Source organism: Myodes glareolus, chromosome 17 (assembly GCF_982192425.1).
Source record: "Myodes glareolus chromosome 17, mMyoGla1.1, whole genome shotgun sequence".
Taxonomy (NCBI): domain Eukaryota; kingdom Metazoa; phylum Chordata; class Mammalia; order Rodentia; family Cricetidae; genus Myodes; species Myodes glareolus.
Genome location: NC_142042.1, coordinates 43,080,422 through 43,105,198, shown reverse-complemented (window position 1 = coordinate 43,105,198; position 24,777 = coordinate 43,080,422). Strand labels below are relative to the sequence as shown.

Genomic DNA, 24,777 nt, shown 5'->3' with positions numbered 1-24,777 from the left:
GATTACAAAAGAAGTAATGTTTTTTCTAAATATTCATAGTTATAATTTATTATAGAAAAATGAGACAGACTAAAATCAGAATCAGGGATGCAGGAGAGGTGGCTAAGAGCACTTGCTGTTCTTGCAGAGGACCCAAGTTCAACACCAACATAGTTGCTCAAAATTGACTATAATTCCAGTTCCTGGGCATCTGATGCCCCTTTGTGATCTCTGTGGCCTTGCGGCATGCTGATGTACTCCTACATATATGAAGACAAAACATTTATCCACCATAAAATACTAATCTTTAAAATCACCAGCAGAAAGAGATGCCTGTGTCAAGGTCCAGAAGATGAGGACTTACTCACTTGCTCTTAGTTTACACATGTTGAAATGGAATCTTTTAATGATGTAAAAATATTTGCCTGTAGATTCGTACATTTGGTGTTTCCTGAAACCCTGGAACACACTAGCTGAGTATGGACACTCTGAGTATCACAGAGAACACAACTCTTGCTTTAATGTAGTTTAAAGTCCAGTGAAACAGATTGGATCTTTCCTAGAACATGACACACCTATGCTTTTTATATAACTGTTTAAGTTTTTTGTGTGTATATATAAATAAAACATAAAACTATCACCATGGGACTTTTAAATGCATCCTTCAACTTCATTAGGAAACAAAAATCATACTTGCAGAAGTGCAAACGGCAAAGCTAAGAATCTACTGAGTACCATTACCTTCTTGGAGGTTAAAGGAGAAAAGGAAGAAAAAGCAGTGAAGAAATGTCTTAATACTACTGACTTTTCTTAAAGCAGCAAAACACTCAAGATACCCTCACAAAGAGGAAAGGCTTATGCAGCTCATGTTTGGAAGTTCAGAGTCCGGGGCAAAGACCATTTGTCTGATCTCTGAGGACAGTGGATGACAGTCCATCCCAGCTACAATGCACATAGCAATTCAAGACTAATGTCTCAAATCAATGCAGAGGAAAGGAAAATGATCATGGTCTCACCATCCTTCTTGAAGGAATGTCCAGAATGACTAAAGTAATACCACCAGTTCTCCTCAGCAGTAGCAGGTGAATTTTTAATGTTAGGCCTATTAAAACAAACTTCAGTACTGAGAGCAAAATATCCCATTCCTTCTCTCTCTAATTAGGGATATTTGTAGTAATCAAAATGAATTTATTTCCATAAGTCCAAAGTCTCAAAGTCTCTCAACTCTTTCAGCATTGCTCAAAACTCAAAATCAAAGTTACATCTGATATACAGGAAAATTGACAGCTGTAAGTCACTGTAAATGTAAAATATCAAGTTACGTGCATCTAAGACATGGTGGGACCTGGATGAGATAAACATGGCTCCCTGTTCCAGAAGGGAGAGAGCAAGCAGTAGATGGAAGAAGTTGACCCAAGGCAAGACTGGGTGTTAGCAGGCTAAATGCTACATACTTACGTTGTATCTGTTGCACGCACATTGGAGACACTGGGTCAAAATGTGTGTACTCAAGGTCTTGAGGAGCCCCGCCCCTATTGCTGTGCTGTGTCCAATCACATTATCTTCTGGACTAGTTTCATGTGGTGTTCACAGCTTTCCTCAACAGCCATTGCAAGTTGCTAAGTTTTCGGATGCTACTTTAACTTTATGTTTGCTCACAGAGTGTTCCTCTGCACAACTCCATCAGCAATTTCCTGTGTAGGTTCCTTTGTTGCAGAATGCTATTGTATTCTAAGGCTTGAATAAAGAAAAATCTCTGTAGACCCTTCCATTACCCTAACTCTCACATGAAAAACTAGATTACATGCTATGTACTTGAGGCTTGCTGTCATGTAGGCCTAACTGTAACAGTCACAGTGTACTTAACCTGCTCAGTGTGTAAGTGGAAGGTTTCTGAAATAAATTTGTTTTTCTAGGTTCTTACTCTCTTATACCAAGAGTGGGGGCATTGACAATGTTTGAGATTCATTCATTCATTGCTAGTGGTTAACATCTCCATTACTTTCTTTACCTAGAGGCTGTTCAAACACATTCTCCTTGCCTACACAAGTGCTATTCCAATAAACCTTCTTTCTTCTTTTATTCTGTGTAGGCTGCAATATTTCCAAACATTTTTGCCTTGCCTCTTTCTTGTCTCTCTATGTGAGACTTAAACCAGCCAGTTTTCCCCATGCTACTATCAGGATGATTTGCTGTGTCCAATAAACAAGTCTATTGTTTTAAAACTTAGCCTTCTTAGTGCACACCTACAATGCCCAGAAAATGAGAAGAATTCTCATTTTCATATGAAATGTAACCAGGTAGACCTTTATTTTATATTGTATACATTGTGTAAAATATTGTATTGTATATACATCTATTGTATATACACAACACATTTTGTTATCCATTCATCTGCTGAGTAGGACTGATGATTCCATAATTTGATTGTGGGGAGTAGTGATAAGGATTGTGTGTATGCAGGTACCTCTCCTGTGTGCTAACTTAAGTGTATATATATATATCCAAATGATAGGTATAGCAAACAAGGCAAAATAATCCTCCTTTTGTGTTTTGAGGAAACTCCATGCAGACTTCCATTGTGACTGCTAGCACTCCTAATTACTGTGTATAAAGGAGGTTCATCCCCCCAGAATACACTTGTCTTCCTGGTGATTTTTACCAGGGTGAATTTCACCGTAGTTCTCATTTTCATTTCCCTTATGACTAAGGATGTTGAGGAATTTTTATGTCTTTATTGGTTATTTATATTTTTGAGAGCCATCTATTCAGTGCACTTGCCTTATTATTGGTTGGGTTATTTATTCTTTGGGGGTTTAAGTCTTGAGTTCTTTATATGTACCGACAATTAATCTCCTGTTTGATGAAAGTTGACTTGGATTCTTTCCCATTCTGTAGGCTGTTTCTTCACTCTGTTGTTTGCTTTGCTGTGCACAACATATTCAGCTTGATAAAATCTTACTTGTAACTACTTAGAATTATGTTTGGAGTTCTTTGAGGCCTATTTTGGAAGTAGCTGCCTAGTTGATACTTTCAAAATATTTCCTCTAGTAGTTTCAGAGTTTCAGGTCCTTGATTAATTTTTAATGGATGATTCTCTAAGGTGAGTCACAGCCTTCTACTTTGTCAATATACATCTGGGTAGCCAGTTTTCTCATCATCATTTGCTGAAGAAACTGTTCTTCCAACATTTCATTGTTCATATAATCAGAATCCTTCTTGTCATATTTAGACAAAATCATTATAATGACTTCACTAGTTTGTAACAACCTTTATATTAATTGACAATATTTAAATAAATTACTGAGACAGCTACATTAAGGACAAGATCCTGCTGTAATTTTGTGTCAGAGGTGTGAGAAGTGACAAATGGAACAACGGGTGAAAAATACTCAAGAGTCCCTAATCCACTTCAAGAATCTGGCTACCGCATGACCAAAGAATCAAACACTTAGCTCTGCCTTCTAAAATTCTACCACTTTGCAAGAGCATCCCCTACACCCTGTAGGGACATAGTTTTAGCACAGGGTCTTATAGATTATGAAGAATCTACAACAAGAGTTCAGGGAGAAATGGAGGCATTGACATTAATATTAAGGAAGGGAGATTTGTGTAAAGCCAAAATAGGTATGCTAGAGGGGAACATTCTTATCTTTCCAGCCCTTGGTGGTCATTTCCATTTTCTATACCTGTAAAAGACTAGTAAAATTTTTTTGATCATAAGATAAGAGAAAGATGTACTAACGAGATGATTTGGGGAATGGGAAGACAATAAGTGTTCTTATGTTAAAAGGAAAACTGGACAGTTCCCTATAAATTATCTTATTTTTGTGATATACTGCCGTATGATTCCTCTGACTTTTCCCATGTAAAAGGTCTTTCCTTCCTTCTCCCAGATTTCTATCATCTTTATAGATAAAAACATAAAACAATACACAAATGGATTCTTGTAGTTATTTTGGTGCATGGTAAACCAAGAACCAGATGAAGTAGCTGCGTGAGTGCAGTGCCTACCAGTCCCCTTCCTCCTCTTCATAGAGTCAGTATGGTGTTTGGTCTTCAGAAGCATTCACTGAGTGAACAGATTCAAGGCTGATCTCTAAACAGTCAAAATGAGGAACCTGGAATTTACCTTTTAAAATCCTTGCATGAATTAATTTAGAATGATCAGATAAAATATTTTTTCTTTAGGTTTACCTGTACTAGCTATCTTTGCTTAGATATAAAAAAGAAACGTTTCTTTATCAGGATAAATTCTTGAGATTTTAATTACAATAATATATTTTTCTGTTGCCAACTGTTAAGAAAATAAGTTTCCCGCCGACTATTTCCATTGCACTAGAAAATCCTGGCTTTCAAGTTTGAGCATGCTTCCTGTCTTTGATTGCTCAATAGAGGTTCTATGTTCAGACTGGGAAACCTGGGGTATGAAGAAATTTGAAGATCTGAAACTTGACAATCACTTTTATTTTTAAAATAAAAAAGTAAAAGTGTATAAATGCATGTAAATGTACATATGTACACATACATTTATAATTTCTCTTGGACATATTCATAAAGTGGCTAGTTTTGATTTAATGAAATTTTCACGTTACTAAGGAACACTATTAGTCATTTTAATATAAAAGTGGAATCAAAATTAAAACCAAGAAATAATTTTGAAATAGCTTATTACTTACAACAGCATCATTTTATGTAGATTAGACTAATACAATATAGCATTTCTATTTACTTACCTATGATAGTCATTTACTTTTTTGTACCTTTTCATCAGAAATAGAAGAGCATGTAAGAAGACGAAAAAAATGAAAAACTGACATATTTGATTAGTCCCTAGTTATGTTTGTGCAATCTTCCCTGTGCCTCTTCTTTCCCCTCTCATGTCTCAACATTCACACATTCTCTCTTTTCCAGCCCTCCTGTCAAGAGCTAAAATTTGAACCATTACTTCCTGTCTACACGCTCTGTCATGGAGATACATACTTACCTATTCCTGTGTGTTCTTCAGTCAGTGTCTTTGCTGTTCCATCCTTACTTACTCAGAGCAGATACTGTTTTTTTTGTATTATTCATACATGAAATGAACATGAAATGAAATTTATGCCCTGGCAATGCTGAAGCATGCTTGGGCAGTTCGTATATGGTGGGTCTCTTGAACTTGCCCATATTGGGTTTCAATTCTAAGTTGATTAAGAGGACTTACCAGGTCTCTTCCTTAAGAGGGTATCAGATCTCATTATAGATGATTGTGAGCTACCATTTGATTGGGAATTGAACTCATGACCTTTGGAAGAGTAGGTAGTGTTCTTAACCACTGAGCCATCTCTACATACTCACCACAAATTCTTCTTACTATTCACCTTCTCTCCATCAACAGTATCCAGTTAAACAAAATTTAGAGACAAAATTTTTTATTTAAATCTATTTCACCAACCTTCCAAATCTAGCTAACTCTTATTTTATAGTACTATAGTATAAAAATTTAGTGAAGTGTTCATTTATAGTGAGATATCTTCATCTTGCAAACTGTCAGAGACAAGGGTGTGCTATGGGAAATATAGCACAGTTAATAAAAACCCAGAGACTGATACTGGGTTTCAGCATGAAGGTGAGAAACGTCAGTCACTTACTCTTATCTCTAACTCAGTCTAAAATGGCAATCCTGCCTCCAGATATCCTCATTATGAGATTGTGTTTGAAAGCTGCCTCCTCCCATTTTATATTCCACTCTCATGCTGGGATTAAAGGTGTACACCACTACCACCCAGATTCCATGACAAACTAGTGTGGCTGCTGGGATTAAAGGTGTGTGTTGCCACTGCCTGGTCAAAGGCTGACTAGTGTGCCTGTTTCACTCTCTGATCTTCAGACAAGCTTTATTTATTAAAATAAAATAAAATATCACAACAGGGAAATATAGATGCTTGATAACTCTGGAGAACAATGCAGCTGTGTGATTTATTTTAGTATATAAAAAATATATTTTATTTAATTCGATAATTTCTGTAAATAATTACCACGCATAGTCATTGGCTGTTTTGCTTCTTTCCTCTAAGATTTTAACAAAGGGAAATGAAACTTTTTGTTTGTTTGTTTGTTTGTTTCTTTTTGATGTTTATTGAGCTCTTCATTTTTCTCTGCTCCCCTCCATGCCTCTCTTCTCCCCTTCAACTCACTCCCCATGTATCCATGCTACCAGTTTACTCAGGAGATCTTGTCTTTTTGTAATTCCCTTGTAGATTAGATCTATGTATGTCTCTTAGTGTACCCACTATTTTCTAGGTTATCTGGGATTGTGATTTGTGGGCTGGTTTTCTTTGCTTTATGTTTAAAAACCACTTACGAGTGAGTACATGTGATAGCTGTCTTTCTGTGTCTGGGTTACCTCACTCAAAATGATGTTTTTTAGCTTGATTCATTTGCCTGCAAAATTCAAGATGTCGTTATTTTCTTCTGCTGTGTAGTACTCCATTTTGTAAATGCACCATATTTTCCTTACCCATTCTTCAGTGAGGGGCATTTAGGTTGTTTCCAGGTTCTGGATATGACAAACAATGCTGCTATGAACATAGTTGAGCACATGTTCTTGTGGCACAATTGAGTATCCTTTGGATATATACTCAAATATACCCAAATAGAAATATATTGCTGGGTCTTGGGAAAGATTGTTTCCTAATTTTCTGAGAAATCACCATACTGACATCCCAAGGTGCTGTACCAGCTTGCATTCTCACCAGCAATGCAGGAGTGTTTCCTTTACCCCACAACCGCTCCAGCCTAAGTTGTTTTTGATCTTGGCCATTCTTACAAGTGTCAGATGGAATCTCAGAGTTGTTTTGATTTGCATTTCTCTGAAGACTAAGGATGTTGAACATTTCCTTAAGTGTCTTTCAGCCATTTTAGATTCCTCTGTTGAGAGTTCTCTTTTTAAGTCTGTGCTACATTTTTTTATTGGATTATTTGTTCTTTTGATAACCAATTTCTTGAGTTCCTTTATAATTTTGGAGATCAGACCTGTGTCTGATGTGGGGTTAGTGAAGATCATTTCCCATTCTGTAGGCCGTCATTTTGTCTTGTTGACTGTGTCCTTTGCTTTACAAAAGCTTTTCAATTTCCAGAGGTCCCATTTATTAATTGTTTCTCTCAGTATCTGTGCTGCTGGTGTTATATTTAGAAAGTGGTCCCCTGTGCCAATGCATTCAAATGTACTTTCCACTTTCTCTTCTATAAGGTTCAGTGTGGCTAGCTTTATGTTGAGGTCTTTGATCCATTTGTACTTCAGTTTTGTGCATGGTGATAGATATGGGTCTATTTTCATTCTTCCACATGTTGACAACCAGTTATGCCAGTACCATTTGTTAAAAATGCTTTCTTTTCTTCATTTGATATTTTTTGCTTCTTTATCAAAAATCAGGTGTTTGAAGGTTTAATATTAGGTACTTCAATTCTGTTCCATTGGTCCTTCTCTCTGTTTTATGCCAATACCAGACTGTTTTCAATACTGTAGCTCTGTAGTAGAGTTTGAAGTCAGGGATTGTGATGCCTTCCAAAGTTTCTTTATTGTACAGGATTGTTTTGGCTATCCAGGGCTTTCTGATTTTCAATATGAAGTCGAGTACCATTCTTTCAAGGTCTATGAAGAATTTTGTTGAGATTTTTATGGGAATTGCATTGAATCTGTAGATTGTTTTTGGTAATATTGCCATTTTTACTTTGTTATTTCTGCCTACCCAAGAGCATGGTAGATCTTTCCACTTTCTGGTGTCTTCTTCAATTTCTTTCTTCAAAGATTTAAATTCTTGTCATACAAATCTTCCATTTATTTGGTTATAGTTACTCCGAGATATTTTATGCTATTTGTGGCTATTGTGAAGGGTGATATTTCTCTGATTTCCTTCTCAACTTGGGACATGGAACTTTTATAACATAAGAAATTCCAGGTTTTAATATTGAAACTTAGTTCTAAAACTTAGAGAAAACTGAAAACCTACAGAAAGTGCAGATACTAATTGCTTGACATTGAAGAGATCATCATATATCAGTTGGAAGGGAGAACCAGTCCAGCATCCCATGAAGCTACCAGTTACATATGAATGTCAACTGTCATCCTGTAGTTCTTTTTCAATCAAATGATTCATCTAAAGGTCATATCATTCATCTAGGTTATGTGTTAATTTTAACAACGTATCCTCTCCTGGATTCTTCTTGTTTATTCTGTGACGTTCACTGCTGTATGGCACAGCCAGTAGTTGATCAACTTGAAGTTGAACTCAACCAAACACTTATTGGTCTTACACAGAGAGACAGTTGAACTTGAAATAAGACTCTTAATTCACACACATATTAGATGGATTTTATATGATACATTCTTTCAGTAAACATGATTATTTATACACTGCACATATTATAACTAGCTGACACAGCTGTAGCTCACAAAGTAATTCTATTATCTCCATCTCAATCTTGTCTTTTAGAGCATTATAGAATGCAGATGTCTTTTTCATGCCTCTAATATTACAGTAGTACAGATGCCAGTTTTATTTCATAATTTTGCCCCTTTCTAGCTCTGGAGAACGTTGTAGCATTAAAAATAATATTTACAGCTCATTACACCTGTTATGATACTCAGGCTTATTTATAGACTGTCATACAGCACAACATATGTTTAATACAAACCACTGTGAAATACTTTCTGGGAAAATAGTGGTATTGGATTTTTACAGAAATTTCCAATTTTTTCCAATACTATATTTTATGGCTAACCATTAAATACTGAAATAGAAATTTATAGTGGAAACATTAGCAGCACTTCATTAGAGAAGGAAAGACCTATAAATAGAATAGCAAGTGGTTGGAAAAACAATATTCCTCTCAAAATCTATTTAAGAAATAGCATTAATATATAAGACACTTTATTTTTTGTATTTTAGCAATTAAACATGGAACTTAATAATTTGTAACTCTGGAATGAATGTTAGATAGGATTTCTCAATTTGTTCATTTCAATTCAACTAAAGGGATTGATAATCCCAGGTAATTAGGAAAAAAAATTAAGAATTAGAATTTCTAATTAAAACCACCAGTGAAATTATTCCTTGATGTAATAGTTGTATCCAGCATTGCTAAATTATTTTTTATGGGCAATAGAATAAAGAATTGTGCATTCAGTGTTTTCGTTTTATGGGTGTGTCTTTATCTCTAACAGCCCAGATGTGGCTACTGTGTGCTTCATTGATGAGTTTTGACTTGTGAAATGCTGTCAATATATTTAGGTACTTATATAGCAAAAATTAGTAGTCAATGACATGATTCATCTATATATTTAGAAAATATTGAAAAGTCATGCAGAAAAATTGTTTATTTGGTCAACTTCCTATAGTGTTTCATGATATAGGCAAGTAACTATTGGAAACATTAATAACGGTGTGCCTATTAGAAGTCCCATAGTATTTTTTACTTAGATGTTAACTGCAATTGTTGCATTTCATGTTTAGTGGAAACTAAATTAGTTTTTTTCTCCTTATTTGGAGTGCTGCCTGTGCATACAAAGATGCGTACATACATCTGTTCATACGTTCATAAAACTAACATACATACATAGATACATAGATACATATTCATGCTCAAAGAGTTTTTAGGGGCACAAACTTATAAGTTAATAACAAAATAAAATTACTTGAAGTTTCTTGAATAAATGTAACAGATTCCGAGTTCAGCTTCCCTCTGGTTAGAGAGAAGAGCGGTGTGTAAATCCAGCAGATACCTAAAAAGGTCCTCCTCATAGCTCATGCATTATTGACCCTGAGCATCAAGAAAGAAGATTTAAATTAGTAGAGTCCTCTGCATACTGAAAGCCTTCTAAGACACTTGAAGGTTCTAGCTAGCTAACATGGCAAAAAGAAAATCCTGTTCATTGCCATATAATGGTACAGCTATTTCCATGTCCAAATTAAGAAAAAATGCAGCGCTGTAAGCAAGCAGTACCAAATCTGTGCTTTACTATGTATATTTTCTACCATATTACGTGTTTATCGTAGTGGGTGAGCATTTTCTTTTTCTGAACGTAATTCCAGATTTGTCTAACAATAACATTTTAGTGTAAACAAATCAATATTTTAGCCACTGAAGTTCAGTTCCTTTTCGGTATATTTCATTTGTGTTTTACTATGTATATTTAATTGTGAATTCTGTAAAGCTGAATATTAATAGGGAGATTAGTGTACAGTAGTTTTTCTATAGCAGACAGTAAGGTGGAACAGTGTAACTGATTATGATTTTCTTAATGTCAAATGCCTGTGTATTTGCCTATGCTGACTACCTCCTCGTCTGACTCTTTGTAGGGTGATATTCAGCAGTTCTTGATCACGGATGATCCCAAGGCAGCTTATGACTACTGTGACCATTACAGTCCAGACTGTGACTCAACATCCAAGGCTGCTGCTCAGGCTCAGGAGCCCCAGATAGATGAGGTGAGCATGCAGGGCACGGGAGGCCCTCAGGTCCAGAGGTGGGGCTGTGACCTCCATTTAAAGCACATTTACCCACTTTAATTAAACTATATTTTCAATTAAGAGTCTTTGAATAATTTGAGAAGAATATAGTACTTTATTTTTCTTTTTCACAGTTAATTACTTAACACTGTATTTCAGCTCTTTGCTTTAAACATTTAAAACCTCTTACGAGGGGGGGAGCATGTCTTGTGACGTAGTGGTTATTTCTCAATTTTTGATATTTCATACTGAATGAAGAAAAAAAAAATCCTGAGATTGGTCTTGAAGATTTTAGGCCTTCTTATATAAACAGAAGCTCACTTCTTTTTTAATTTTCAAAAAATATTTCTTTTCTCATAGGAAAGTAGACAAATCAAATAGTTGGTGCTTTAATTTATATTGGAAGTATTGTTTATGTTTTAACATAATGTAAAGCAGTTTTGAGATTATGCAATTACTTTTCTCACCTTCCCTTTCCTCCTCCCTTGCTCTCCCATGTACTTCCCTCAGTTCTCTTTCAAATACATACACAACCTGATTGCTCCTATTGCGTTATTTGTGTGACTGTGTTTCCAGGACTACACATTGGTACCGGATACAAATTGGTGTTTTATTTTCTGAGAAAACTATCTTTTCACATTTGTTTTCTGAAAACTAAGAGATTCAGACTGTGAAAGGGGATTTGAATTCTGAGATCAAAAGTCTATTTTAAAATTAACTCAAGTAGTGTATGTGCTATTTGTAAAATCTACACGATTCAATGAAATGTTTTGAATTTAAACTACTCAGAATAAATAGACATTTTATTGTTATAACTGATACAAAACGTTTTAGTTTTTATAATTCCAAGTTACAAAAGTTTCACAGTATTTGAGCTTGTAATGTATCCTAATGAATTCTGTTATCCAAATCTTTCCCACAAATTAACACTAGTACCTTTTTTGAAATCAGGATCGTCTTCCGAGCCAGCAGCAAGACCACTATGAAAGAATTAAGGAATGTTACTTGAATGTTTTGTTTGTATATTGTTCAAGTGCTTTATTCTTTTATATCCTCATGACTCACTAAATATATTTTTGGTGGTTTCGATAGAGAAAAACCATTATGTTAGGATTAGTTTTCTCTAGCTGATATGTCAAGTGTGTCAGTATTTCTATGTTCAAAACTAATGATATTTATTTGACAGTTGCAAATACATGGTTCTACTTAGTGAAAGAAGAGAAGCAGGTGTTCTGTGGAGTCATGATTGACAGCTTATAAAGTAGTGTGTCAACAGTGAAAAGTTTTACTTTAAATTTTTTTGAGGGAGAATTACTCTTACTCCCCCTAATTAGCTACAATGATACTTGAACAAATTAAACATTTTATATTAATCCTAAAAAATAAAAAATAAGTGATTTTTATTATAATTGTCAATGGTAGCCATTAAATGTGTCATGTACTAAATGTGCATTTTCCTAGTTAATTTTTCAGGTAGTCTGCCTAAAAAAATATCAAAGCATTGTCATCTTTTCAAGTCTAAGCATAAAGTGTAATCTGGAACATGGGTCAGTACATTGTTTAATATTCCATTAATATATTTGTGAACTCTTCTAGGTAAGGTGACTCAAATGTGTATTTTTTCCTACCTCTTTTTTCTTTACATAACACATCTAATCCATTCTACATTCATCTGTGTGAGCTCATGCTGCAGTTCCATCCTCATCATGGGGTGAGAGACGTACTCTCGAGGTAGATTCCCATTCAGAACCAACAGAACCAACTTCTTCATTCAGCAGTGAGTTTACACTGCCTGATACAGCGGCATAAGTGATATCGAGATTATGTCTCTTTCGGATATTCTCATCACGTTAAATTATCTTCCTGACTTACAGGCAATTGTAAGAAATTAGATATTAGCATTCTGTGGTTTATATATATATATATATATTATATTCAATATTAGGAAACCTTACCTCCTAGCACGGATGTCTCCCACCATCGTTTTGTTAGTGTCTGTCATCAATGGCAATTCTCCTCAAGGCACAGGATTTTACAACTTCACTATTTTTTTCTCCTAAACAAAAAAATGAGAAAAAGAAATTTCAGAAACCTCATCTTCAGTGCAGTTCCAAATTTCCCCTGGAAGTAAATTTAATTTATCTGTCACAACAAGCTTTTGTTTTTTGTGAGTTTTTTTTGTTATTGTTTTTGTTTTTTACTTTTTATTTTTATTTTTCATGTATTTTTCTTTTATATTATTAGATTCTCCTCTCCATACAATACACCCTATTATAGTTTCCCAGCCCTCTACTCTTTTCAGTTCCTTACCACCTCCCCTCTGCTTTGGATCCACTCCCATTCTACCCCTTATTTGAAAAAAAATGGGTCAGTAAGAGATAACAACCAAAGATGACAAAATAAAATGCAGCAAGATGAAGCAAAACTAATATATTGAAGTTGAACACAGCAACCCAACATGAGGAAAGTAATCTCAAGAGCAGGCGTAAGCGTAGGAGACCCACATGTTCCCACAGCCAAGCATTCCATAAAATCACCTGGCTAAAAACCATAGTGAATAGACAGAGGACCTGGTGCTGACCCATGTAGGCCATGTTCTTGCTTACTGAGTATCTGGGAGCTCAGATGAATCCTGCCTAGTTGAATCAAATGGCTTTGTTCTCCCACATCACTGTCTTACATCCTTTCTGTCCCCACTGTCATTCTGACCTCCTTTTATGGGGGAATTACCAAAGCTCTTAGCAGAGGGATCTGATTGGGACCTGTTATTTAGATTCTTTCTCTGCATAATATCTGGCTGTGGGTATCTGTGTCTGTTCCCATCTGATACCAGAGGAGGTCCCCCCGATGATGACCGCATATGGCACAGATCTATGTATATAAGAGGATATCATTTGGAGCAATTTCATGATACTTTTTATTTTGTTTTGTTTTAGTTTTAGTTTTGTTTTTGAGTCCAATTGTGGTTGTTTTTACCCTAAGTCCCTGGGCTATTTAGTCTCTGGCTCTTAGTCACACAAGCAGTGTTAGATATGGCTTTCCCCTGTGGAATGGGTCTGAAGTCAAATCAGACCCTGATTCGTCACTCCTACCTGTTCTGTTCCTCCACTGCCTTAGTATATTCTGCAATCAGGACAGATTGTAGGTCATACATTTTGTGACTAGGTTAGTATCCATGCTTCTCCTTAGTATCAAAGAAACCACAACATAAGGGTGACGGCTCCATGTAGGCACCAGCTTCACCACTCCATGTTCAATGAGTTGTGTAGATGTCCTCAGCAATGGAATACCACTGTTAGTTTTCCAGAGAGCAACCTTTTGTTTTAGCAACAGCCTGGGTTGTTTGGGGATTTCTGTGGAACCCTCCTTGGTCAAAAACTCAGTTGACTGTAACCCAGTCCCATCCCTGGAAGCCTTGCCTAAATGCAAGAGATGGACAACTAAGACTCTATATTCTCCACTACTAGAAGTTGTCATTAGTATCACCTTCATACATTCCGGGAGGCTTCAACTGCACTAAGTTTCCACACCACCACTCAGTGTCCCCAATTCCAGCCGTGTCTCTACTTCCTCTATTTCTATCGCCTATCTCACTACACACCCGACCTCTCATGCTTCCATACACACCCACCCCCATTCCTCCTGTAAAATCTATCTTATTTTCCCTTGCCAGGGTTTCAGGACTTTTCATTTATCACAACTAGTATTTCTCTATACCTATTTTCAGGATATTTCAAAATTCTTTAGTGAGAAGTGAAATGTATCCTCCAAAGTATGTTATACAGCTTCATGTAAACAAAGAATCATTTAGCTATGCTAAATAGTGTTGTTGTTTTTTTTAAAGAATTGACTAGGAAGGTAGTGAAATAATGAGACTGCAGGAGCAGTTTTTTTGATTGACTCTTAAGTAATCCCCTGAGAAAGATGTGTTCCACTGCTTGATGAAGCATATTTACCAGTTGCTTTACTTCTCCTGTGAGAATTCTGGCAGTTCTTAATTTGCAGAAAGATCCAGGAGTAGAGAGAATTATGAAGATTGAAAGACATTTTTTTTCTACCAGCAGAAACTTGACATAAAATTAATTACTCTGATAAACATTGACAAACATTTACAAATTCATCTTCAAATCCCAGAACTTAGCCTAAATGCTCCTTTATTAATCACACTTAAAATTAACTTTTTACTGTTTTCCTAATAGTTCTTTTATTTTTATTGTATAATTTATATTTTATTGTATTATTTAGTTTTTATTGTATAATTTAATTTAAAACTGTATAATTTACATTTAAAACTGTAACCAAAAAAATGACCTGCAAATATTTCTTGGTTTTCATATTTTATTTTAAGCCAGTCATGTGTATACTCAATATTTTTATTCTCACATGAGTGATTACATTATTCTTTGGTACATTGTTCTTTGGTGCATTGTTCTTACTTAAAACTGACATGGTGGTTCCATACCAGTTACCAAAAAATTGCATGGTGGAAGCATGAATATCAAGAGCTCAATGCCGTATTTGGGTGCACAGCAAGTTTGAGGCCAGATTTGTTAAGAATCTCCCTCTCTCTGTCTCTCTGTCTCTCTCTCTCTCTCTCTCTCTGTGTGTGTGTGTATATACACATATATATGCATGTATGCATACAGACACACATATATGGAAAGTCTCTGTATGTATAGAAAGGATATATGTATGTGATATCTACATATCATACATGGTATATGTATATATATATGTATATAAAGTATATATATTTTGGTTGTATATATATTTAGATACATATATTCTCTATATAAGTATGTTCTATGTTTATGCTTTATTTATAAACTTTCCATTTATGTGTATATATTTTCAATATATACATAGATTTTCCATATATGTATATATATTATATATGGAGAGAGACAGAAATTTTTCTAGTAGTTATAGATATTTTATTTAACTCATACAGCTACAAAATGCACTTTAGTGTGTTTTCTATATGCATTCTAAATAATCTCTTAATTTTTATCATATTGGAATTTTGGCACTCATAAGAAAATAAAGGTATTTTTGTGCACATATTTCTTTATTGCCTTTGGTTACAACATCTAGAAACATTCACACAGTTTGAGTGAAAGCCACTAAATACCAGGTGTGCAGGCTTGCACAGTTTACACATGCCTCATAAACTGTCTTGTGAAACTGCACTTACTTTCATTGTGATATCAACTGGAGCTTAGCAGAGGTAAACACTGGGATCACAATTTCTCAAAAGGTTCAGAGTCACTAGTTACTTTCCTGGCCAATTAGAAAGCATTCCTTAGATGCCCAGAGATGCTAGAAGGGGAACAAATTGAATTTTATCAACTAAATCATCTTGAGAATTATGTAGAAGTTGCTCCCTACTTTTGTAGGTGTATATTTGGGGATTTAGATACTGAGTTTAGTTCTTAATTTTTCTACACTATACATATCTACATATGTTTACGTATATGTGTATAGTTATTTTGATTAAAACGAAAGTTAAAATTTTCATAAAGATAGCTTTGAAGATGCATACATTGTCCTCCTCTTCATCCCATAAATAGGTTGTGGTTGATATTAGAAAATGTACTTGGTTCCCAATTAAATATCTATTACAGAAATATCTAAGGTAAAATGTTGTGAATTTAGTTCAAATATTTTAAGATTTGTAAACATTGGCCACTAAATCCAGCAGAAAAATAGTAACAATGATGGAAATGATTTGTTAATTGAGGTGTACCTGTCTTTGAAGATGTAATACTTGAGTAGTTCTCATGTTCATTTAGATTTTAGCTTAGAGCAGCTGGCAGGTCACACCCCTGTAAAAGTAAAATAACCCTTTCACAATGCCTTAGACCATTGGCTAACACTGATATTTACGTAATGACTCATAAAAGTAGCAAAATTATAGTTATGAAGTATCAATGAGATAATTTTTATGGTGGGGGTCTCCACAACACGAGGAACTGTATTAAAGGGTCACAGCATTAGGAAATCGGGGAACCACTGGTTTAAAGAGAATGAGAGAACTGGGAACAAATTTTAAGTCTATATTTTCCAAATACAGTCATATATATATTTCACATATATTTTCCAGTTTCCCATGATAGATATGAACATTTCATATTTTCATGAGACTGTTCTTTATGTTTTTGCTTTCCACTATATTATTTATTGAGAAAGCATATTTATTGAAACACTGTCTTTTTTAGTCTTATCTTCACCATGCTTGTGTTTGAAGCCAGTGCCTGCTGAGTGCTTGTCCACTTAGCTGTAGCCCCAGAAAAATTACTGTTTTTATAGGGAGATATTTCACAGCAGATTTTTATGAATCAAAATAAGACTGGCTATTTAACAACCATTTCCATGACAATAAATCCTATCTTTGAATTAATATTTAATGTTTAGTAAAAGTTTGAATCAATATTCAAAACTTTTATTTTTTTCATAGCCCTAACCACTGTTCTGTTCTTAAAAAGCTTGCTTGATAACTCTGTTGTTATTAGATTCTATGTACAATAGAATAATATGCGTGTTTAATCCCAGATCTCTCTTAACATTTACTATGAGTAAAGGTTAAGCAGATGATCTTTGCTCTGTTAATAATATTACTTGCAACTAACCAAATTGCCCAATATTTTTTCCTTTGTGACATAGTATGCTCCCGAGGATATAATCGAGTATGACTATGAGTATGGGGAATCAGATTATAAAGAGATTGAGAGTATAACAGAGACACCCACTGTCACTGAAGAAACAGTAGCCCAAACAGAGGTAAAACCAACTGTCTGTTGTATGTGATACCCCACTCTCCGTCATTCCTCAGATGCACCCCACCCACACCTGTCTTGGACTTCTGTGAGTTAATCATGGATTTGACTCAACACAGGCTGCCCTGAGGATTGCTGACCATTTTTACATCTGCATTTCCTCCCTTTCGTCTGTGGTCTTTGTTTTCTTTCTCATTACATGTTTTCCATTCCATCTTTCATGACATTTTACAGAAAAAGAAATCCAATTACACAAAGAAGAAGAGGACTTTGACCACTAGCTCAAAGAAAAAGTCTAAAATGTTCACATCCCCCAAATCTGAAAAATATGCATCCAAGAAGAAGAAGCGTTACCCAGCAACAGCCAATGCCAAACTAGGGGTCCAGGTAGTCAGAAAAAGCAATCAAGATCTCTCCTAGATAAGATGGAAGATCTCTGATGAGTCTTAGTCTTAACCCAATTAGACCAATTCCAATTTGGCTAACCCTCTAATTCAATTAAATCATGATTTTCACATACTTGAGGTTACTTTGCAAATTTTCTAACTCTCTTTCTTCTGAATTTATCATCAGGCAAATATTGTGGATGATTTTCAAGACTACAATTATGGAACAATGGAAACTTACCAGACAGAGTCTCCTAGGCGCTTATCAGGATCTAACGAGGTAATCCACTTAGGCAGCAATAATCACACAGTGGCTTTCAAAATATATAATGTCTTGATGGATTTTCTTGGAGAAGCATCTCAGTCACTGAGAACTTTGAGTTGTCATTCTTAGAGAAGCAGAGTCATTAGTTCATAATTACAAAATATTCTGTATTTGCAATTTATGTAACTTCAGGATTTGCATGGGACTTTGCTTCATGCAAATTCCATAATCACCAAACTGAATTGGCTGCTAGCATTTTCTTTATTGCTCCTACAGCTGAGCAAGCTTCTGTAACATTTTACGAAGAGTGTTCACAGCAGGATCCTTCCATGAGAAGAATCCTCTGATGTGAGAATTGTATCAACAACCGATACAATCAGCTTTTTATTGCATGGGAACAGTCACTGTTCATTCTCATGACAACAAGAATTGTAGATTTTAATAACTGTTTAAATTTTAAAATATCTTTACAATATTAAAGTTAATTATGATTAAAATAATATTATTTATGTTTTGATTTTTTCCATGAAAGTATTCCAGGATAGGTAGGTCTGATTAGGTCATCTTAAAATTTATATTACATATATATTTTGATTATAAAATAACAATCAATAAAAATTCAGTTTAATACTATTAAATATTTTCCTCCCCTTATTTATATTATTATTCAGTAAATGAGCATTAGGTAAATGTAAGCAATTTAATTATTTTAAACTTACATTTGTTCCAATGAAATATAATTATGATACAAAAACATTCTTTAGAGTTATAAGTATTTAGGGTGTGAATAGATTTTAAATTTACCTTGTATTAGTTGTCTTATGAGATGTTACAATAGTTCAACATGTTGACTTTCTTATCTAAATTCACTCCGGGTCTTCTACTTCAGTGCTAAGAACATGATTTCATTATAGGGAAGATGAAACTTCTTTGCAGAAGTATGTGTTCCATATTTAAGAGTACTATTTTATGATGGTGGACTTTTTTTTACACCTAACACAGTAATGTTACAGTAATTAATTTACTATTTTCATTCACATAATTTTCTGTAATGCTACTTATTTAATATATATTACTCTACTATCTATAATCATTTTGTCTTTGAGAACAAATTTGTAAATGTTCCTTACTTAATTTGAATTTGATTACAGTCATAAAGCATGATAATAATGGTACTCTCTTAAGTGCACAACACTGAATAGGTAATGGAAAAATAGTTTCCAGATATTGGCACTAATGTTTAACTGATAGGAATGAATATCAAATTACAACACATATCTTTGTAACAAAGATATATTTTACTGTATTATCCAATAAGATGTGAAATTTAAGCAAATATTTTAGCTTTATGCTTGATTTATTTGTTCAGGTCTTGCACTATAAAGTGTGCTCACTAAAGAACACGTTTTCTTAAGTGAGAGTAAACACACATGCTGACTCCATGTGAATGTTTACCGTTGGTGGGGGATGGTGCTTTGAAAGCGATATTTCTTTGTACATACCGGTGTATGTACAAGTGTATTTCTTTCAGCAGTACTCAGCAGACTCTTCCCAGGCTCTGGTCTTGCTTGAGTACTCCAGCTCTCTTCACGTCGCACGCCATTAAGCTGTAGTTACAGATGCTTGCCTTGCTTTGCTAACAGTAAACTTCATGTTCTCCAATTCCCTGCAACTTAAATGAATAGCCAAATCCAGTTGAAGAAGGTTTTACTGAAGAGTATCTAACTGGAGAGGATTATGATGTCCAGAGAAACATTTCTGAGGACATTCTATATGGAAACAAAGGAATAGACGGCAGGGACTCTGATCTGCCGGTAGATGGAGATTTAGGCGAATATGACTTTTATGAATACAAGGAATATGAAGAAAGGACAACAACCTCCCCTAATGAAGAATTTGGCCCAGGTGTCCCAGCAGAAACTGATTTTACAGAAACAAGTGTAAGTCAACATGAGGCTCTGTGCTCTGCGTGTGTCTTGGGGATGTCTCTGTGTTCATTCTCATGTGCTTTCATGTTAAAAATGAAGTTGAGTTCATATATCAGTTGTGGACACTGACCATGGCTACATAGCCATGATATATTCTTCTAGAGTCAGAGTTGACAGCTATTGTGTCTTGGGCTGTCACTGTAGTCTTCATTTTAAAGGACTGTAAATAGAATTGTACCTCAAATCAAATTTCTCATCATTGATACATTTATATAATTTTGTCATTATTTTTCTGAATACTAGCTCTAAATTTTTAATTTAGATTACTTTATACATTTGATCTGGTGACATTTCTTATGTCTTAGAGCATTTTTGAGGCTACAAATGCACTTAACTTTCTGTAATACAAACTTAAAGAAGCAATGATTTGTTCATACTCAAGCAGTGTTCATGTGAATTTGGCAGTATTGAAATCTTTAATGTTTCTTTTGTGAAATGACCACATTTTAAAGAGCAGTTTTAAGTGTAGCTAGATAGTTAAATTATTTTTTGTTAAAAATTGAAAAATTCCTTCATTTATTGAAAGGTATTTTGACAATTTTTTATTTTTCTCTTAATAGATAAATGGCCATGGTGCATATGGAGAGAAAGGGCAGAAGGGGGAACCGGCTGTGGTTGAACCTGTAAGTGTGTCTAATATGTTTAAAAAATTACTAAATTATTTAATTTATGAACTACCATCACCAAAAGTCATTATGTAATGTCCATTCATTTTCAATGATAATTATAATATTTCTAATATAACACAAATAGGTGAATGAGAAATTTTTCTGAACAGCAAATTTTCAGTAAAATAAAAAATATGTACATTTATGGAGTATTGGGTTTTGAAAGTAGCTGACATTTTTCTGGTTCAATTCTCTTATTTTGAAAACCCGAATTTTTCTTTAGTTTCATGTGTTTGTTGGCTGAAATATCATGACTTTAGCTCTTTCATGTATCATTTCTTAGTATGATTTTACTGTATAATGTATATAATTACTTTATTAGAAATTTACTGTTTGGTCCAAATACATTATATAATAATTAAAATATAAAAATAATAATAAAAATAATAAATGAATAGAAATGGACTTGGGAGAGAGATTTGTGGAAAGGCAAGTGGTCTGAAATGCTAAGGAAGGGACCAGTGTGTGCGATCAATATGTATTATGTTCTTGTGTGAAATTACAAGATGAGAATATTCTCTAAAACTTCACTATGTGTATTTGCATGGTTATGTGCAGTCATGTGTTTATTACCCCAAATTATTGCTCTTTTATTTGTATTAATTTCATAAACCCTCAAGATATTGTCTCTAGAAGCAATTTAAATATCCACAATTTTCCTTGACCAACAACTTGGGAAAAACAACACGTAAGAAATGGGACTTGTACGCTTAACTGTTCACTTGTTATTCTTTCTATCACCACAGAGAAATATAGTTTTCTGAAATTAGAGTGTTTAGAGTATCATTCCTTTCATTGATTCATACATTGATTCATTCATTAACATAGCAAATACTTATTGAGAATCTGTTTTTGTTGATTTTTCTTGTTTCTTGTTGTTTTATTTTGTTTTGTTAGCAATTATCGAAGTGTTAGGGAGGAATTTGGTCAGGCATCCCTGCTGCAATCTCCACAGACCCACTTTTATTCTGTCTCTAATATATCCTTCCTCCTCCCTAATGTTAATTGTCTCAATGCTTACCTTACTTTCAATTAGTAGGTTCTCCAATTATAAGAGTTATGTTTTCTGTCATTTTAAATGATATCATTTTCCCACACAAAATATTTTAAGTGGTTTATATAATATGAATTCAGAAGTTGCTTTAAAAATCATAATGTCTAGTGTTCTCATCCAGTCAGTGGAAAGGCTAAAGTTATGTGGTGATTTTTTTTTATTGTAGGGAATGCTTGTTGAAGGACCACCTGGGCCTGCAGGACCAGCGGTAAGTAAATGATTTGTAATCTTCATTTTCAAAATTACTGAATGTAACATTTTAGTCATATAGTTGAGTTGTTTATATTTTAGACTGATTTGATTTTATAGAAGAAACCTGTCAAGTTTAGGACTTGGTAGGCTTGATCTACTTCTCATTTGTCCGTAAAAATGAAAATAAATTTTTGAATTTTTCCTTTCTTTATACATTATATTTGTGCGCATGTACTTGTGCCTTATGAGATGTGAATTTTTTTGTCAAATAAATATATGACATTATTGTTTTAAGTGATGGCAAAAAATATGTTGAAATGCTGACAAGCTAAATGCTTTTTTTGTTCACCTTTACAGCCACATTTTTGAGGTCTAGGCTTATGAACAGCCATTTCTTCAAGCAGAGCTGTGGACCAGGTTCCACAACAGCAACTTTCATTCACTCTCCCTTCCTGTTTCGCTTGGCTTCTGCCTCCACCCTGAGCCCAGCATCATAGAGAAGCAGTTGTGCTGGCTACAGAGCCGTTTCCTATCTGTCATGTTTTTACAAGTAGGGCAGTTGTTTGGGAGTCAAATGTATATGTATAAAATACAAATGAAGCACCCTTTGAATTTTAGGGGAATTCCTTTACTTGCATACTAATAAGTCAAGAAGTTGCTTCTGATCCTGTTTTTCTCTGCAGGGTCTAATGGGTCCTCCAGGTCAACAAGGTCCTTCTGGGCCCCCCGGTGACCCTGGTGATAGGGTAAGTGAAGAAGGGATTTCACATTACTACTATGCAGCATGTAGACTTTAATTTACCCTTCAGCTTAACATGTTGCCTTTCTTCTGTTGGGAAGAGAGGTGAGAATTCTGCAAATTCGTTGTTGTGCAGCATTTTATTTAACTTTTCAGACATGTTTAAGTAGCATAAAGAATTTCTATAGAATTCATTCGGAATTTATGCAATATCATTAGTAAGTCAATTTATTGACAACTCCCCTATGCACACGAACAATTAGAGTAGACCTATGCGCACGAACAATTAGAGTAGACTTGGCTTTACAAAATTGAATTCAAGACGTTTGTTCTTGATCTTTCTGTACATATTCATTATTTTAAACCTCCTCAGCATAATTCCAGATATTTAGCTTGATGGAAATGCTTGTTTACTTATTTATTTAATGTGGATGTGAGCAATGTGTGCATTCATGTATCTGTATTCACATGTTTGTGGGCACATGTTTATGATTGTGCTGTGTGTGTGTGTGCATGAACATGTGTGTCAATGAGTGTGTACAACAGGTAGATGTTGATCTTAAGTGTTTTCTCAATCTCCTCCATTTTATATTTTGAACTAGTTTCTCTAGTTAAACCCAGAGCTTGCTAACTAGCTTGGCCAAGCTATTGTTTCCATCTGCCTCTTCCAGTGTTCTAGAATTACTGTAGCCAGTAACTGACATGCTCGTCAGGCATTTGTTTGGAAGCTGGATATTTGAACTCAAATCCTCGTGTTTGCTTGGCAAGCACTTTACCCAATGAAGTATCTCTCACAGCTCTCAATATGCTATTTATTTTTCAAATCACTTTGAGTGTTTGAATTGTAGCCTTTATATCTAGTTATTAATTTTTAGAATTTGAACCTTCTTTTACTAAATAAGATTTGACTATACAAAAGTAAGTTTCCTTTTACTGAAAACACAATTTTAAGACAAGCTAGTAATGACCAAATTTTATGTTAATGTTATGTTATCCTTAGTGATTATACTAATAAATTAGCTATAGTAAAAAAAACTTAATATATCTAATATAAATTATGATATATTTATATGTTAAATATGTATTGCCTAAGTGTCTATTAAGTAATACTTATCCAAATTTTGTCTAGTTAATTCTGTTTTCAACTGTAGGAATCTAAATTTTCACCTTTTCATGACACTGATTCCCTTCCAAAATATATATAGGATGCTTTCATATGCAATTTTAAGATGTAAACCAACTTTGAACATAATTTGCATTTTATTTTGATTGTTCATTAGTAACCATGCATTATTTCAGTTCTTTGCAACTAGCACAATATGATGCAATTCTGTCTATATGTGTGTCCATAAAGGAGATTAACAGATTCAGAATGGGTCGTGCATCCTCAACAATTTCAGATTCTTGGACATAATGTATTACACTAATTTCTTGAATTTCTTTGTTTTCTTTATTAGGGCCCTCCAGGACGTCCTGGCTTACCAGGGGCTGATGGTCTACCTGGCCCACCTGGTACCATGTTGATGTTACCAGTAAGTTTTTAAATGTGTTTTATTAAGATAATTTGATATATTCTAATTATGTAACTAAAAAATACCATAATTGAATAATTGAGAAGAAAGATTTCTGTAAGGTGGGAATGCAGGAAATCAAGAGCCCTTGAAAGTAGGGGCATTTTAATGAACAGAAGTCTGTAAATAAATATTTCTATACTAAATCAGTTTTAATCTCCGATTATTCTTATTGATGAAATTTGCATGATCTTTCTTTCTAACATATGGTTAATCCTGGATTATGGATTGACAATAGGTTATTTAACGCATTGGTGTATGTTTTCCTTTAGTATTTACTACCATTGGAGCTTTATGATGAATCTTTTATTGTCATCATTACTCAAACGTTATTTTATTTTAATATCAAGTCTCTTATAAAATTAATTATTTGCCACACTGCTCTGAAAAATGTTTTTATTATGTTTAGTATAATAAAATTCAAAGAAATAATTATGTGGAGTGGAAAATTGACTCAAACAACATATCAAGTTAAAAATTAAAACACAACTTAAGAATTTTATGGAGTAATAATAGTATTAATGGTGTCTGATTATGAGTAGATGAGAGAGACTTTTATATTTCTTTTGTTTTCTTGGACATTCCAAAAGCTTTGGCCACCAGAACAGAACTACAGCTGTAAATTATACTGAATCGAATATACTTGAAAATATTATGGATGGATTGCTA

At 34.2% G+C, this 24,777-nt stretch overlaps 1 protein-coding gene across 2 annotated transcripts in view; it reads left to right on the top strand.

Annotated features, from left to right (window-relative positions):
- Col11a1 (collagen type XI alpha 1 chain) overlaps positions 1-24,777 on the top strand; it is a 183,214-nt gene that overhangs the window by 48,206 nt on the left and 110,231 nt on the right. For both annotated transcript variants that reach the window (XM_048456958.3, XM_085677794.2), the window contains 8 exons: positions 10,320-10,448; positions 17,133-17,249; positions 17,819-17,911; positions 19,582-19,836; positions 20,445-20,507; positions 21,773-21,814; positions 22,482-22,544; positions 23,995-24,069. In XM_048456958.3, the coding sequence (XP_048312915.3) occupies positions 10,320-10,448; positions 17,133-17,249; positions 17,819-17,911; positions 19,582-19,836; positions 20,445-20,507; positions 21,773-21,814; positions 22,482-22,544; positions 23,995-24,069 (837 nt within the window). The remainder of the gene's footprint in view (positions 1-10,319; positions 10,449-17,132; positions 17,250-17,818; positions 17,912-19,581; positions 19,837-20,444; positions 20,508-21,772; positions 21,815-22,481; positions 22,545-23,994; positions 24,070-24,777) is intronic.